A 16,172-nucleotide genomic window follows, 5' to 3' on the forward strand; every position below is an offset into this window, starting at 1 on the left:
ATTGTATTTTATTATTAAAAATACCATATAAACTATTTTTGCAACCAAAAAGAAGTATTATTATTAAAAATCAAATCCATAATTCGTCAGCATTTAAGTCGATATTACAATTCAACTAAATTTTATGTAAACAAATTTGACACTAACCAAACCATGTATAAAAATCAAATTCAAACCATAAAAGTTAATTCTAAGAATTTCCATTTTTTAAGTTTACACTAACATAGAAAAATGTAATTAACACTAAGCATTATGCGGCACACGAAATTAATTACCCTAAATTTGGAGTTTAAGTTAAGTGGGCGATATTAAACACAGCGTGATGAAACTGAAGCAGTGAAAAAATATATAAACTTAGAAACTTTTCATTTGATTCGTTGAGGTTTTCGATTATTGGAGTTGTTGAGTGCTTTGAATGGAGAATGGAGAGAGCATTCTGGATGCGATTTTCGAAGAGGAAATTTTGAACGATGTTGAAATGGTCGACGTTGAAGAAGGGGAATTAGTGGAGCAGGAACAAGATGACTCACGAAACGTTTCGGGACAAAACGGTGTCGTGGAAGCTGATAACACGAAACCCCAAAGTAAGAACCGAAGGCGTAAAAACAAGAGAAACAGAAGAAAGGGTTCAGGAATAAACGGTGCCGTTGATATTAACAGGTTTTAACTGTTAACCCTCTTATTTCTTATCAATGGGTTTCGTCTATGTTTTTGCTGTTGACAGAGTATGAGAAAAAAAAGGTGTCTACTTTACGTTCACGACACCACTTCGTTTACCTGACATTTTTTTTTTTCTGGTGAAAATGATGTTGTATGTGCTTGAAAATGATGTTTTGCAAGTGGGTTTCGAAAAATTAGTTTTATTTGAACAAGAATTACAGTAGTATTTTTTATGAATTGAGAGAAAAGCTTTCGAGTTTCGTAACCAAGATTGTTTATTTATTTTCATTTTGTAAGGGCCTGTTTGTATGATTGCGACCTGTTTGTACTTGATTGTTTCTAACTCAATTAGTTATGCTGGATATTGAATATAAGTCTGATTATATAACTTTGTTAAATACTCAAATAGAAAAAGAAAGTTATGATGGTAGTAATAGTTCTACTTGCTTCAAATAATATTGTCTTCAAGAAAGTTTATTTGTGGTCTTATCCATGGAAAATATATAGAATAAAAAGAATTTTAATAGGAAGATTATATGACCGAATTGTATAAATGATAACAGATAGTGATAGTAGATTTTTTAAATAAGCACCACAACCTATAACATTATTAAATTTATGAAAGTAATGCCAACACAGTAGATTGAAGTTATGCTGCACCAAACATATCCCATCATTCCTTTGATATTAGATGTTTTTTTTCAAATAAGCACCACAATTTATTACATAATTAATTGAATTCTTAAAAAAAGAGTGTGGTTGTGAAAATAATTTCAGCACTATAGTTTGAAGTTAGGACACAGCATCACCATACACTTCCCATCATTCCTTTGGTTTTCAAGTTGTACATATCCTGTTAGGAATCAAGTTGGCCAAACTTTTAGCATTTGACTTTAGTCTTTAGGAGTATCTATGAGCACAAGACGTACCAAATACAAATACCAACTAACTCAGTACAGTCTGTAGCATGTGTACAGCTTGACTTAATCTAATGACAGGTCCAGCACAGGAGACTCCCAACTAATGGGAAAAGACAGGAACTTTGCAACTTGTGAGGTTGTTTTCGGGTTTTAAACTATCAATCTGTGATGTCTGGTAACAAGACAGCTTCACCATCGTTGCACCACTGCTCACCAATCCTTAATCCTTATCCTAAATTATTTACTGATGAGTTTTTCAGTTCCTGATAAATTTATTTCTTCTATCAGGTTTGTGATAGATGTATGTCGGCGGCTGAAAGAGAAAAAGTCATATATGGTATATACAGCTGTTGCTTGCCTTGGAGTTTCAGCATTAAGTGATCTCATCAGTGAGGTATTGGAACCCTCACTGAAATGTTGCTTTCATGTTGAAAGTTGTTTTTCTGTGTCTGTTAGTCTATTAATTTTAGAGTGAAATATCATGGTCGTTTAGAGGTTGGAAAACAGTTTAAGAACATATAATGAAATTTTGGTTGGTGCTTGAATCTGCTGAGTTTCCCTTACCTACGTGTCTTGACTTACTACGGATCTTGACTTGACTTACTTCTGAATTGTTGGATTAAACACTTTCTGTTCTTTTAATTGTATTTATTGCTCATAATAATTGGATTGTGGATATGGTGGTTTGAATTATATGAAAACATTTAAAAATAATGCAAGAGTAAGAATAATTCAAATAGTTTCACATATCCAATGCTCTTGAATACTGCACCAGTTTGTGTCAATAAAGTATCTATAATACTTCTATTTGCTTCACCCATCTTATACCGATATGTTTTTAATCAATATGTAACTGTAAAGTGTTTAAATATTTAAAGCATTTTATGTAATCCAATACAACTACATGAAGCATATAAAATTGTGTAATACAGGAAGGTTGTCCCTAGATAAATCAAATATGAAAGTTGTTCTCTTTATGAATGATTATAAGATAAAAATGTGTTCAATAGTACTATTCCTGCATGTAAATAGTAGAAATTAATTTATGATGAAGATGATTTATAATTCTTTTTATTATTTTAGCATTTCCAAAAAATGTGCAGGTAATTTAGATTTGCATGATTGCACTTATGCATGTTTAATTGTGTATCTTACATGTATCCTATTAATTTTAGAATAATTGTATCCCTGTATCGAATACTGGAGTTATGTGATATCGCATTTGTGCATCATAAGATATTCGTATTCTTGGCTTGTCTCTTTGTTTCATCTCTTGCATGAATGTGCATAGCAATGTTTTAAAAATAAATTGTTTTTTTTAATATTTTCCCTTGATCAGAGTTGTGGTTTTTATTTGCCCCCTAGCTGAATTATCCACTCTTCATAGCGCCATACAACCATTCATAATGTCTGATGTGTACAATGATGTATCTAACATTGCAGATTTTTATCAGAGATCATTTCAAACCTCTGTCTGAGCTTTTGATGTTCCTGGCTGATGAACCACTTCAATTATTTGATTCTTTTGAAGGTTGATGAATATATTGTTTCTTTGTTTCTACTATTTCATTAGAATTTAATGAATTTGAGATTGTTTGTAGTTTATTCTCTTCATGAATCACAGTGGATGGTGTACATTATTTTACAAATTATTTATAAATGAGAGTATTACTGAATTTAATCACTAATAAATGGATTTGGTGTTTTTTAATTGTCTTGCTGTTCTTTTCTGATTTGTCCAATTTGATACACATCTCGTAAACTCCGTATAAACTAATGTGAAAATGACAGGTGGATGCTATACAGTCCTGTGGAGGTCAGAAGACTGTTGATGGTAGCCGATTTCGGACAAGGGGTGGTGTATTGTGGAGCATCATTAAGGTTCGAGAACCAAATGCTTACAAAGAGATCATGAAAAAAGCAAAGGAGTTTGAGGTGTGTGACTGACCTTTCTGTTTTCTGTGTCAAAACACTTTATAACATATTTGTGTTCGTATTGAATGAATATAGAAGTTTGTTTTGGATGTTCCTATTATCTAAGACAGGAAGAAGCAGCCTGATTAGTGTTAGAGCTGTGCTGTTTTCTTTTAAACAAGTGTTATGAATTTGTGTCTGAACCAAGATTATTCATATCATATCATTATTTGCTCTGTAATAATTAGTTTCTCGTCATTGTTTATAATTATGCAGAAGCAGTTCAGGCAGCCAAATGTTAAGCAGCCACCACTGCAAAGGAAAGAGAATTCTTCTGTAGGGGAGGCCTCTACACTTGGTAGCAGGCATCAGGGCAATGTTTCTGACAAACCCTTTTCTGCATTGCAAAGGCAAGAACAACCTGAACCATCAGGAGAAGAGAAACGTAGCTCTGTTCATGACAGATTAAGGATACCCGTTTCTTATGATGATGACTTCCTAGAACTAAGCACGGATAAAAATCCAACCTGACTCTGATGAAATGTTGTTGGTCTGTTTTTGGTTTCACGTTGATTTGATTTAGAATTCAAAATTAACAACGAAATAAATCAGTTTTTAGTGTTTAGTTATTAATTTTGTATTATCACTATTTTTAAAACAAAGCATCTAAAGCATTACATTTATTTAATTTTAAAAATATTAAGTTCCTCCCTGCTAACAAGATCTAGTTTTCAATGAACATCATTGTGGCCTTTTCACAGAGCATGATTTGAGGAAATGGTGACTAGAATATTAGTGAAGGAGCACTAACTAACGAAGGTTAGTTTTGAAATGACTGAAGTTGTGGTTTCTGGTGCATGAAGAGACAAACCACAGTGCAGTCATCTGCCATATATGAAGGAAACTTGTCTTTCCATGCAGCACTGGCTGCTTCCACTACTGCTCTTGCTGCAACCTTTTCACTCTCTGCACTCCACACAATTGATGCAACCTCATTGTTGCTTAGTACATCCCACACCTAAAAGCAAGAAAAAAAAAAGTTCCTTAGAGAATGCTGGTGCAAAAATACACTCCACTGGCAAATTCCACACACAATAACAGGATCAATATCTAATAAGAAATGCTACTTATCCAATAAATTGTATAACAATTTATACTAAGAACAATGAAAATGTTAAAATGTAATAAATGATGTAATGGAAAGAGATAAACACGACAAAAATGTTGTAGAAATTGTTGTGTGCATTGTAATATCTATTAGATAACCTTTTTAAAATGTTAGTAAAACCCTTTTGAACACATAATCTCTTCGAAAATCTTACTAATATAACAAACTGTACAACAGTAACTCTTTGTTTTTCTTTTGAATCTTGCATGCGAACATAACTCTCTGTTCTGCAAGTATCACCTACCCCATCACTAGCAAGAACAATAAATTGATCACTTGATGTTAGAGGGTGGTAAGAAATATCTGGGATAGCAATAACACCATAGTCCTTGAGCAAGAAATCTCCAAAAGATCGAGACATGGCTAGGCCAGGGGAGTTATCGTTGTTAGGCATCCACACTCTCTGGATTTCTGGTTCTTCCTTCGATGCACACACACAACCATTGCACCTTCTTATTCTTTCTGCTTCTCCTGCATTCCAAATTTGGTTCCAAATAAATTTACTTGGTTTCAATAGTTTTGCATGCAGACAACTTTAATTCATTTCTTAAAGCTACCATTCATTGTTATTTACATAAACCAGAAATTTCTCCCAGTTATACTATTCTAAAAGATTAAAGATTAGATATTCATTATTTTTAAAAGTTTGAGTTTAAAATATATCAAAGTTTAAGACATGAAGGAATTTCACTTTTTCATATAAATTTAATAGTTAAAAATATATTTAACCCACATTAAAAATAGTGATAATAAAGATTGACTTACACTGTGTTACCATCAAGTGATACAAGTATTGCAGGTTTAGACCTCAAGAAAAGTGGTGCCCAAAAGAAGAATATGCAAGGTATATAGTTTACAAGAAGAATCTTACGAGGTAATTCAGGCTTCAAATCTGTGGTCAATTGGGTGGCTACGAGTTTTTCTTCACACATTGTTCCCATCACTGCTCTTGAATCACCCAGATTTGCTATGACAAGACCTTCACCCTGTGTATTGTTATTCATTATGTTCTTTTCACAATAACCATGAAAACTAATAGGAAGTTTTATTAAAGGTGTAGTGCTTTTGTTTCATGTTTCATAGTTGGTCATTTCTCCTAAAACTGATTACAAATTATGATAGAATCTAGATAAAACATCATTAGTTTACTAAAACTTTGTGATTTTTACTAATGTGTTCAAAAGAAAATGAGTTTCTGGCAATTTTTTTACCTGTTTTATGATAACAACAGCAGTGGTTCCACTGCCAGAGCAATCTAGATTATGTTGAAGCTTGAACTCTTTCTCCATCACCTTGAAAGCACTAACAATTGCTTCTTTCCATTTCTGAAAGTTGTTTGCATCTGAGTTCTCTTTCATTGTGCCAACATGGTTTTTTGAGGTGGTGTTGTGACAACCATTTTTTATAGCATCAATCTTTTCAAGAACATTCTTTTGGTCCAGAATGAGGGAAGATAAACGACTGCTTACTATTTTGCTCACTCTGTGTCCATTCCCTCCATGACCATCATAAACACCACAAAACGTTCCATCTTCCGTTCCATAACCCTATTATGAACTCCACAAATCTTAATCAGATACAAAAAGAATGACTGACAAAGCAAGAGAAAACAGTTCATAATCAACCATATGATCATGTACAATACATATGTTAAATAGATTGGTTTTTTAAGGGTTATTACTTGATATGATTTCTAAACCTCTTTAAAATCTCATATGATTTTAACCTATATCTTCGAGATGCATAAATTCCTAAGAAATGGAAAAAGAAAAAAAGTGAAATTCTGTAGTTTGTTTGAAGAATGAAACTGCAGAAGAAACCTGGTGAATAGAGGCAGCATCTTGGTTGAGTCCTTTGGTACCCTGTTTGGAGTAAACAGAGAAGAGTCTCTGACTCTCGTTAAGAACCTTCTTCCTTTCTTCAAATATTGTCACATTCTCATCATCATCTTTCTCTGAAACTGATATGCAGATACCCATTTCGCTAATTCTTCAATTTTATGAATACAGTGAAATCACTGCACCTAAATATATGAAAAATGTTTGATAATAAAATATATAAAGATCCATGGTGGCTTGTATCACATTCACATACCTGAAAGCTGAAGCATTTTTAAATACAATCATTGACTTTCTGTTAAGGGCTACTTGTTCAATTGGGCCGTCCCAATACTCACTTTAAGGGGTATTTTTTCAGAATTGTTATTCTAAACCACTGCTCAAAAGGGTAAGACTTTCCATTCTAAACCATCTCATCATTTTATGATATTGATCATTTTATAATATTGATGTTGGTATTACTATAAGTTTGGTCTGCAAAATAAATAGATAAAGTTTACAAGTTCTTATTCGGATCATAAGATTTCTGCATAAACAAATAGGTGTGTGAGTCGGTCAAGGTTTTCCGAAAAACAAAAAAACATTCTTATAATACCAAATTTTTATTTAAATTATTCTTAAAGTGAGATGATTTAATGTTGAATAATTGTCTTTATTTACCAACAAATATCTACCCTTTAATAACTTTAATGACTCAAAAAAATCAATTTTACTACTTTCTGTCATAAAGCCAGATACTCTAGGCCTGATATAATTTATTTGATAACGCAAGTTGATATTAGAAAGATCCTATAAATAAAGCAAATGAAAGTTAACATAGATGTCTTAATTGAAAAAGAAAAAGAAATAATCTATAAAAATATTCCCAATTTCTTCGTAATCTCCATTACAATAACATGACAAGTTACTTAATTATAAAAAATAAAGTTATCTTTATCTTTATCTACCCTTTAATAAGTACTCTTTGAAAATGCAAGTTGATATTAGAAAGATCCTATAAACAAAACAATGAAAGTTAATATTGCTGTCTTAAGAGAAAAAAGAATATGAAAATAGTCCAAATTTCTTCCTAATCTCCATTAGGATAACAAGGAAGGTTACTTGATTCTAAAAAAAAATAAAAAGACCTTGTTGGGATGGAATTGTATTCCTAAGCAATATATAAAAAATCAACAAAGGGAAAATATCAAACACTACATTATTTTAATAATCTTGTGCATGTAATATAATATAAAGGGTTAGAGAGATCAGATCACCACTTCATAAGATGAACTGGCATGGCCTAATATTGAAAATATTAACCTCCTACCTGAGGCAAGAGTCAAATAATATTTTATCTTTTTCTTATGTACTCTCGTATTAAAAACTTAAAACAAAATTACAAATTATCTGTTTATCATATATAAAATTCGTTCTTCCTTTAAAAATTGGACATGTATCAGCAAACACAACTTGCTATTTTTTAAAAAATGAACATGTATCAGCAAGTGACACAGCATGCTTCTTGTTCATATTGAGGATACGCTTGTATGAATTGACCCCATTCAAGTGAAGAACATTGAGTTACGTGAAAGGACAAGCTTCTCCTATCATATCATTTCTATGATAAGCTCAACTGATAAGTGTGATCCAAAATTAAAAAAATTAAAGATACGTCATGTGCCACATTAAATAAAAAATAGATTCTGTCAATGATAGGGGTAATATACAAATAAATCAAATAAGAAAGTTAGATACAATATTAACAGATACATTCATATATCAAACAGATAGTATACAAGAAAATTTACAGCACTAGACTATGCACAACTACATTCCTAGGTTCTTCTTCATCTCAATCTTGATTTCCAAGGACAGCCCTTTGAACTTTTAAAAGAATGGTTGAATTTCTCATTGTGAAACTCCATTTCCGTAGCACCTTGAGAAGAATTTTGAGAGAAATTATGCAGTTTTTGAAAGAAATATGTCTTCCAATGAAAGAATCCAGAAATGATGTTCATTTTCCTCCCCTTTTGGCTTTCACATTATACCTGAACAAATAACAACATTATTGGATAAGAATAAACTATATATGCTTATACAAAACAACTGAACCTCAAAATTTTGTGACAAACAAATAACATGTGCCATAAGTAGCATGATGCACTTCATATACAACAGTAAGAATGAACCAAAATCAGTCCAAATGTGATATTTTGGTCATTAATCATTAATTATTAACATTCATATTAATTATTATCCATAAAATTCATACAATAATAATGTGTTCATAATTTTTGCATTAAAAAGATCATCTGTTATTAATGAAGGTATAAATTCTTTTATTTCTCTCAAAATATAAAGTTTTAAATATTTTAATTCCCCCAAACTATGTTCAAGTTTTACATATTAGATTACAATTTAAATTCATTTTATGATTTGTAAAATGTATATTTTATTCAAATTAATATATTATATATTATATTCAAAACATTTCTGGTAACCAAAATATAAGATGTTTGGTTTATAAAAGTTAATTCAATTCAGTCTGATGATCTTTTAATTAAGTCAGATTTTGATTAATGAAAAAAAAAACATTTGTTAAAAAATCAAGAGCTGAAATACAAGAACATATATAGCTGCTTGAAATTTGAAGGAACCACAGAAAAAAAAAGTTCCCCCAATCGTGAATCAATAGCCGATTATATATAGGCACCATGCAAAAGGTTGTTTGTTTTCAGATTCAGCAACAAACACCCGTGTCTGACTGAAGTGCCAACCACAACAATTGACGAAAACAAAAAACAAAAAATTTGACCAGAAATTGTGTCTTGAAACAAAGGGGTTATGTTTCAAGGATCTTCAACTGGTTTGTTTTTTCATCTTGGCTCTAAGCGGCAGTCAGGTAACTATTGAACAAGCTCCTGCTGTTGACTCGTAATATAGAGCCTTCACCATTTTTCTTCCTAATTCTTATTCACATTACAATTACTAAGGTTTGGTTCCACATAGGAAAATCTCCAAACCACAAAACACCTACATTGATATAAATTTTACACAACTTTTGGGACAGAGAGAAGAAGAACAAAAACTCACCTCACCAATTCAACAAACAGTGTCAGTGTCATCAGAGGCAGATGATGAAGATGATGTGGTCACAGCTTTATATATATACTTGTGCTGTAAACCCTAATGTTGTTTCGGCGTGAAAATTTGCCGAAAAACCTGTTCAAAAGATCCGAAAGGTTTGGGCCTGATAACTTTCTCGGCCTGCTATTTTGATTCTGTTTAAAGCCGTTTGGGTTATCATCACAGATTTTTTAACTGATTAAATAGGTAAATTAATTTTTTTAATTTATTTTCCGTTATTACATTAGGTTTTGAAACTAAGAAATCTTTTTCTTGATTTTCATCTCTGGAATTACTTTTCTTTTTGTATTTAGAAAAAAAAAATATTTCTTTTGAAATAAACGTATATTTGAACTGTAAAAGATTTAGAAAATATCAGAGTATGATACAATAAAAACTACTGTTCTACGTCACTACTGCAAATTTAAATTTTTGTGTGGTTTAGTAACAGTTTTAAACGCATTATTTTTTACTCTTGTTAGTTAATTTATTGATGTAGAATTTAATACCTCAGAAATATTATAACATCGATTAAATATAATTGTCAAAATAATTGTGACTAAAAATATTAAAGTGGATTTTAATCATTTTTAAAATAATTTTAAAAAAAGTTATAATGGCTCAGAAAATCATATTTTGTTTTGAAAAAAAAAAACATAATATTTTGCTGTAATTATAACCGTTAATAAAATCGTAACTTTTAAAAAAATTATTCAACATGACAATTATAAAGTACAATGAAAGTTTTAAAATATAAATAATTTTATTCTATTTATTATATACTTATACCCTTGATATTCAAGTATAAATGACTAAATATAACTAACTTAACATTGAGATAATGAATTGTTATATCTTCTCTTCTCGTATCAATATCTTTTGAATTGTTGAATTTATTTTGTGGGTTTGTTTTAAAGAAGTTCTCTGAAGGATTAAACAAAGCTTTACACACCCTAATAGTAAGAATTCTATTCACACTAAATAAACTAAAATATAAATAGACTAGAGTATACAATTTATTGTTTCAGTCTAACTGTTGTCAGACACATTGATAGATATTATACAAATTTTTTTTTACTAATTATATACAACAGCACTAGTGTGTGTTCTCTACTATTTATTAGTATTTATAACTTGCACCACTTCATGAAGAATTACACCAAGCAATTTGAAATGAAGAGTAGGTTAAAACACATTGAATATGAATAAAATTTGTATTGTATGTAATATTTTTTTTATAATAAAAAATAAATTTTGCATTGAAAAAAACAAACCCTGCTTAATTATTTTACTTCTAATTTTATTTTATTTCAGTTATTTTTTTTAATGTAACTAATTTTAGTTATTTTAATTATATGTTTTCTATAATGTGTAAAATTGTCATACAACTTATAAAAAAAACATTTTGGCAATATCTTTTCGGCGTCAAAATTTCCGAAAAATCTGTTCAAAAGATCCAGCAGGTTTGGGCCACCTAACTTCATCGGCCGGATCTTTCTTCCTGCACTTCCAAATTTTTTTACACCTTCAAATATCTTTTTAAATCTCAAAAATATTTTTTGATCATTTAAGTAAAGTCACAAGCATCACACTCCAAAACATATAACTGAAGGTCGATTTTGGAAAGTTAAAATATATTATTGAAAGTCGACTTCAAGAAGTAAAAATATATTACCGGAATTTGATTTTAGGAAGTCAAAATATATTATCGAAATTTGATTTCAGGAAGTCAAAATATATTACGGAAAATCAACTTCTGGAAATCAAAATATATTACCGAAAATCAACTTTCGAAAGTCAAACTATATTACTGGAAGTCAACTTCTTGAATTCAAAATATATTATGGAAGTCAACTTTCAAAAGTCAAAATATATTATCGAAAGTAAACTTCCGAAATTCAAAATATATTATGGGAGTTGACTTCCGAAATATATATATATATATATATATATATATATATATATATATATATATATATATAATTTTTAAATATATATTAAAAATAATTAAGAAATAAATTAAATTAAAAATACTTAAACTTTATATTACAAAAATATTAATTTTGTTTTAACTATTTTTAATTTTATTTAATGTTTATGTTTTCTAAATTTTAATTGTTTTTTAGTTTATTATTTTTTATGTTTTCATATTTCTTAATATATATTTGGAAAAAATATATATATATATATATATATATATATATATATATTTATTTAATGTACCCAAAAAATAAATATAAATATAGAAACAAATAAAACTAAAATATTATTAAACTTTAAATAAAAAAACGAAAATATTTTTTTATTTAATTTTAACTTTCAGAAATTGATTTCCGACGATATATCTTGACTTTCAGAAGTCAGCTTCCGGTAATATATCTTGATTCGGAAAGTCGATTTTCGGTAATATATTTTGATTTTCAGAAGTTGATTTTCAGTAATATTTTTTAACTTTCAGAATTCAACTTCCGATAATATATTTTGACTTCTGAAAGTCAACTTTGAATAATATATTTTGACTTTCAAAAGTATTATTTACCGGAAATCAACATCCGGAAGTATTTTGGAGAGGTGTGATCTATGTGACTTTACTTAAATAGTCAAAGAGTACTTTTGCATTTAAACTTTATTTGGAGGTGTAAAACAAATTTTTGAGGTGCAGAAAGAAAAACCCTTGTCGGCCTGCCAATTGGTTTTCGTTATCATATTAGGTTTTCAAACTAAGAAAAAAAAAATCTTAATTTTTTTTCCTGGAATAGCATTTTAAGCATTTAAAAAACACCAATATTTTCTTTTAAAATAGAAATATATTTTCACCCTTAAAATATTTAGGATATATAATAAATACTAGTTTTTCTAACCGATGTATATTTATACATTTAAGTTATTTCTTGTATATCTCCAAATTTTAGTTACTTTTTCTTTTTCTAACCGATGTATATTTCTACATTAAGTTATTTCTTCTTATAAAGAAAATATATATATACATAAGATTAATCTAACAAGTATCTATGAGACCAGCATGAGAAAATTAGAGCCTTTTGGACATGTAGTATATTAAGCTGAAAATAAGTTGTGTTTTTAAGATAATTGTTTAAATGAGCTATATTTATTTTAAATTGATAAGAAGAATATCTTTGGAACATCGATATTTACTGCGAATGATATCACTGATAAACTTAGGAAAAAAGTTTGTTTGAAATCATTTAATAATCTTACATAAGTAAATTAGTTTTGACAAGAATTAATTTGTATATTTTTAGAAGAAAGATAAAATGAATAGTAACCAAAAGATAATATTAAATAATAGTAAAAACAAATGTGTCAAAATATCAATCTCGTAAAGATAGTAAATCAAATAACATCGGAAAGAAGAAAAAAAACAGAAAACATGAAAAAGTGAAAAAAACATCTAAAGCAGCTCTTGCTTCCAAACCGCATGCTTCTTCTCCCGAACATGCAGCAGCTGAACTTCACACCAGTTCATGTAGCTGCACAAAGAATCAACCTTGGAACGGAGGGTCACTATGTTCTCTCTCAAATGAGCTTCAGAGACCACCAAGTTTCTTATCGAGTCACGTGAAACATCACAAGAAGAAGAAAAACAATGGAAGCTTTTTTTTTTTCCCTTACAGGCAATTCACTCTTCATTATTACGGAACTAGGTAGTTTTTTAAAAAATTATGGACATGGGTAAATCGTTTGGGGAGTACGTTTTCGTATGTAGAAATCGTGTAGCCCCCAAACGTTTTGTGGTCAAAATTTGTCAGGTAGCGAAATTGTGTGGGGGGGTGAACGATCTTTAAAAAAAATCGTTGTGGGGCTATATGTTTTTACATGAAATCGTGCAGGGGGTTACGTTTTTCATGCAGTAATCGATTACCGTATGCTGTAATCAATTACTGCATGCGTTGCAGTTTTCTGGGTGTAATGTAATCAGTTACAGACGAAGTGTAATCGATTACATGGTTAATGTATTATGTCCGTGTGAAATGTAATCGATTACAAATGTATTGTAATCGATTAAAGTCCCAATTTTTTTAAAAAAAAAAAGTGATTAAATTAGAATTGGATACAGAGGCAAGCATAATAATTTGTAATGATTTTATAGAGTTTTTTGGTCCATCAAAGAATAAAGTATTTCAAATTATAGTTGATGAAGGCATAAGAAATATTAATGTTCATAAAAAATTGTCTTAGTTTTGACATTGTAGAAAGAAGAAAAAAAACATTGAAAATTAAATTAATTAAAATAAAAAATGTACAAATTATTGGCGAAATGGACATTGTCCCCTATGATGACCCTCAGTGCGACAATAAGAGCATTTTTTTGGCTTATCCGTAACGGGATGATCCATTTCGTTATGGATCCTAGTCGTTGTAGGTCGTCCGGAAGCCTTGGGCCTAGTTTGGGGGTCCAGATTGAAATTAGGACCTGTATATGTTGACCAATAGTTCTCATTTCGCAGGGGGTGGAATTGGACTTGATAAGCCTTATTTATGTAATCAAGGGTGTAAACTGGATCGATAAAATTTGAAAGTGGCATATGACCAAAAGAACAAATAGCTATGACGTGATGACAGGGTAATCGACTTGCTTGGAAGTGACTAGAATCACACCACCAATCATTTAATCTAATAATGAATGAGATTGGTTTTGACCGATATTGATGGGGGTTCGATATCTCTTACACCTCGAATTCTGAATTATCTCGATCGTAGCGTTGAACATGACAATATGCAGATTTCTGGTGATTTTGTTGGAGCAAGGCAGTGACATCTTCTGGATATTGATGACCAGCTCTTAACATAGAGTTTGCCTTTAAGCCGCGTTCAACAAACCAAACATTTATGTTTTGAAATGTAATTTTCAATAGTGTACAGATAGGTAATGACCGAGCCCCCTTAAGCACATAGTTCATGCACTCCGCCAAGTTTGTTGTCATGTGAGTGGACCTGCGCCCCCCATCATAAGCCTGAGACCACTTATGTAAGGGGATTTTATCAATCAAAGCTACTGCTTGTGGGAATTGGGACCTCATAGCTGAAAGTTTTGCTTGCATGGTAGGTTGTTTGACTTCGTAAGTTGTGAAAAAGAAATATAAAATGAAATGAAAAAATATTATGTTTAAAAGAAATATTTTGTGCATGTGGAATGTAAAGTTAGGAAAACGTCATACCCAAGTTAATGAATTGTTTCTTGAGATCGAAATTTTTGAAACGGTTGTTGAAGTTGGAACCCAGATGACGTATGCAGTAGACAGAGTGAAGATTGTCTAATTCCCAATCAACTTCTTCCGATCGTAGGGCTGACAAGATGCCTTTGCCTCTATCAGTAATTAGGCATAGATTTGGTTGAGGAGTTACATGCTCTCGTAGTAGTTGAAAAAACCAAATCAATGCCTCTTTTGTCTCACCTTCTACTATTGCAAATGCTAAAGGAAATATGTTTCTATTTCCATCCTGAGCACTTGCAGTTAGCAAGGTGGCATGATATATGCTTGTTAAAAAGGTTCCATCCACTTGAACAACAGGTTTACAATACTTAAAACCTTCAATGCATGGTCCAAATGCCCAGAAGCAACGTTCCATAATGTTTGTGGATGTCCCATCCTCAGCATCAACATTAACTGGAGGATCGGAAAGTTGAGAAATTGTCTCAGGATTGGTTTGTTGGGCAGCTAGTAACCATCTGGGAACTTCATTATTATAAGATTGGTCCCAATCACCATACTCTATTGTAATTGTTTTTTCCTTCGCAATCCATGCTCTTCTATATGTGATCGTGTATCCGTAACAACTTTTGATGTCAGCGACCAAGCTTTTGATGCGAATGCTTGGATGTGTGCGGACCAAATGAAAAACAATGGAAGCAATTTGGGTGGAATCCAGATTGCAGTGATCTTGTGAAATTAATGTAGAGAAACAAGTATGTGTACCATCAATGGACTTGATTTCCCAATGGTGTCTGATTTTACTATAACTAGCCCTTAGACGCCATTGACATCCATTGTTGTAATGGATGCATTGTGCAACATAAAGATGCGGGTTTGATTCTACCACATTGAAGTTGTATCCATTGGTGATGTGATAATGTTTGATGGCAGACATCGTTGCCTCTTTTGAATCGAATTGCATGCATTCTTGTAGTTCGACTTCCCCATACAGATTGTAATCCATAGTAGGAACCGGAACAATTTCTTGATCATCTGCATTGTCTTCATAAAAATCATCGGAAGTAAACCCATCGACAATGTCTGGAATGACAGGTTCGTCTTCGATTGGATTAGACGAAGAAGATCCTCCATAATTCCATGAACTCATTATGAACACGTTGGTATGGAAATATAGATTAGGAGATTTGATATGTGAAGCTTGGTATGCAGAGAAGTATTGATAGAAGAACCAATGGTAGTGTGCATGGATATATAAGCGTTTCAGTTTCCAGAATCGAAAGAAGTGGGTTGGGGGTGCGAAAAGAAAAAAAAATTGTTTTAAAGAAAACGTGCACCACCTACACGTTTTCTTAAAGAAATCGTGTACCCCCCACACGTTTTGTAATAG

General features: G+C 31.0%; 3 protein-coding genes and 1 long non-coding RNA gene across 5 annotated transcripts; 1 reads left to right on the forward strand and 3 right to left on the reverse strand.

The window, feature by feature from the left end:
* Positions 1-329: 329 nt before the first annotated feature.
* On the forward strand, positions 330-4,123 carry LOC114195392. The gene is made up of 4 exons (XM_028085844.1): positions 330-660; positions 1,869-1,974; positions 3,372-3,515; positions 3,771-4,123. The coding sequence occupies exons 1-4, from the start codon at positions 416-418 to the stop codon at positions 4,023-4,025; spliced, it is 750 nt and encodes a 249-aa protein (XP_027941645.1). The 5' UTR covers positions 330-415; the 3' UTR covers positions 4,026-4,123.
* A 20-nt stretch (positions 4,124-4,143) lies between these two features.
* LOC114195391 (probable protein phosphatase 2C 72) lies at positions 4,144-6,912 on the reverse strand. 2 transcript variants are annotated; one of them, XM_028085843.1, is made up of 6 exons: positions 6,757-6,912; positions 6,483-6,622; positions 5,874-6,209; positions 5,534-5,648; positions 4,907-5,133; positions 4,144-4,512 (listed from the first exon to the last, which is right to left on the reverse strand). In XM_028085843.1, exons 1-6 carry the CDS (start codon positions 6,770-6,772, stop codon positions 4,315-4,317), a joined length of 1,032 nt encoding a protein of 343 aa, XP_027941644.1. In that variant the 5' UTR covers positions 6,773-6,912; the 3' UTR covers positions 4,144-4,314. The 2 variants fall into 2 exon arrangements, with proteins under 2 accessions (XP_027941644.1, XP_027941643.1); XM_028085842.1 differs by lacking the exon at positions 6,757-6,912 and having other exon boundaries at positions 6,483-6,721.
* Positions 6,913-8,160: 1,248 nt separating this feature from the next.
* Positions 8,161-9,720, reverse strand: LOC114193870. The gene is made up of 2 exons (XR_003606311.1): positions 9,576-9,720; positions 8,161-8,530 (listed from the first exon to the last, which is right to left on the reverse strand). It is a non-coding gene; the product is annotated as an uncharacterized LOC114193870 (long non-coding RNA).
* Positions 9,721-14,296: 4,576 nt separating this feature from the next.
* Positions 14,297-15,932, reverse strand: LOC114194229. Its single transcript, XM_028084342.1, has 2 exons — positions 14,789-15,932; positions 14,297-14,685 (listed from the first exon to the last, which is right to left on the reverse strand). The coding sequence occupies exons 1-2, from the start codon at positions 15,930-15,932 to the stop codon at positions 14,297-14,299; spliced, it is 1,533 nt and encodes a 510-aa protein (XP_027940143.1).
* Positions 15,933-16,172: the final 240 nt, after the last annotated feature.

This window comes from Vigna unguiculata, chromosome 8 (genome assembly GCF_004118075.2).
Source record: "Vigna unguiculata cultivar IT97K-499-35 chromosome 8, ASM411807v1, whole genome shotgun sequence".
Taxonomy (NCBI): Eukaryota; Viridiplantae; Streptophyta; class Magnoliopsida; order Fabales; family Fabaceae; genus Vigna; species Vigna unguiculata.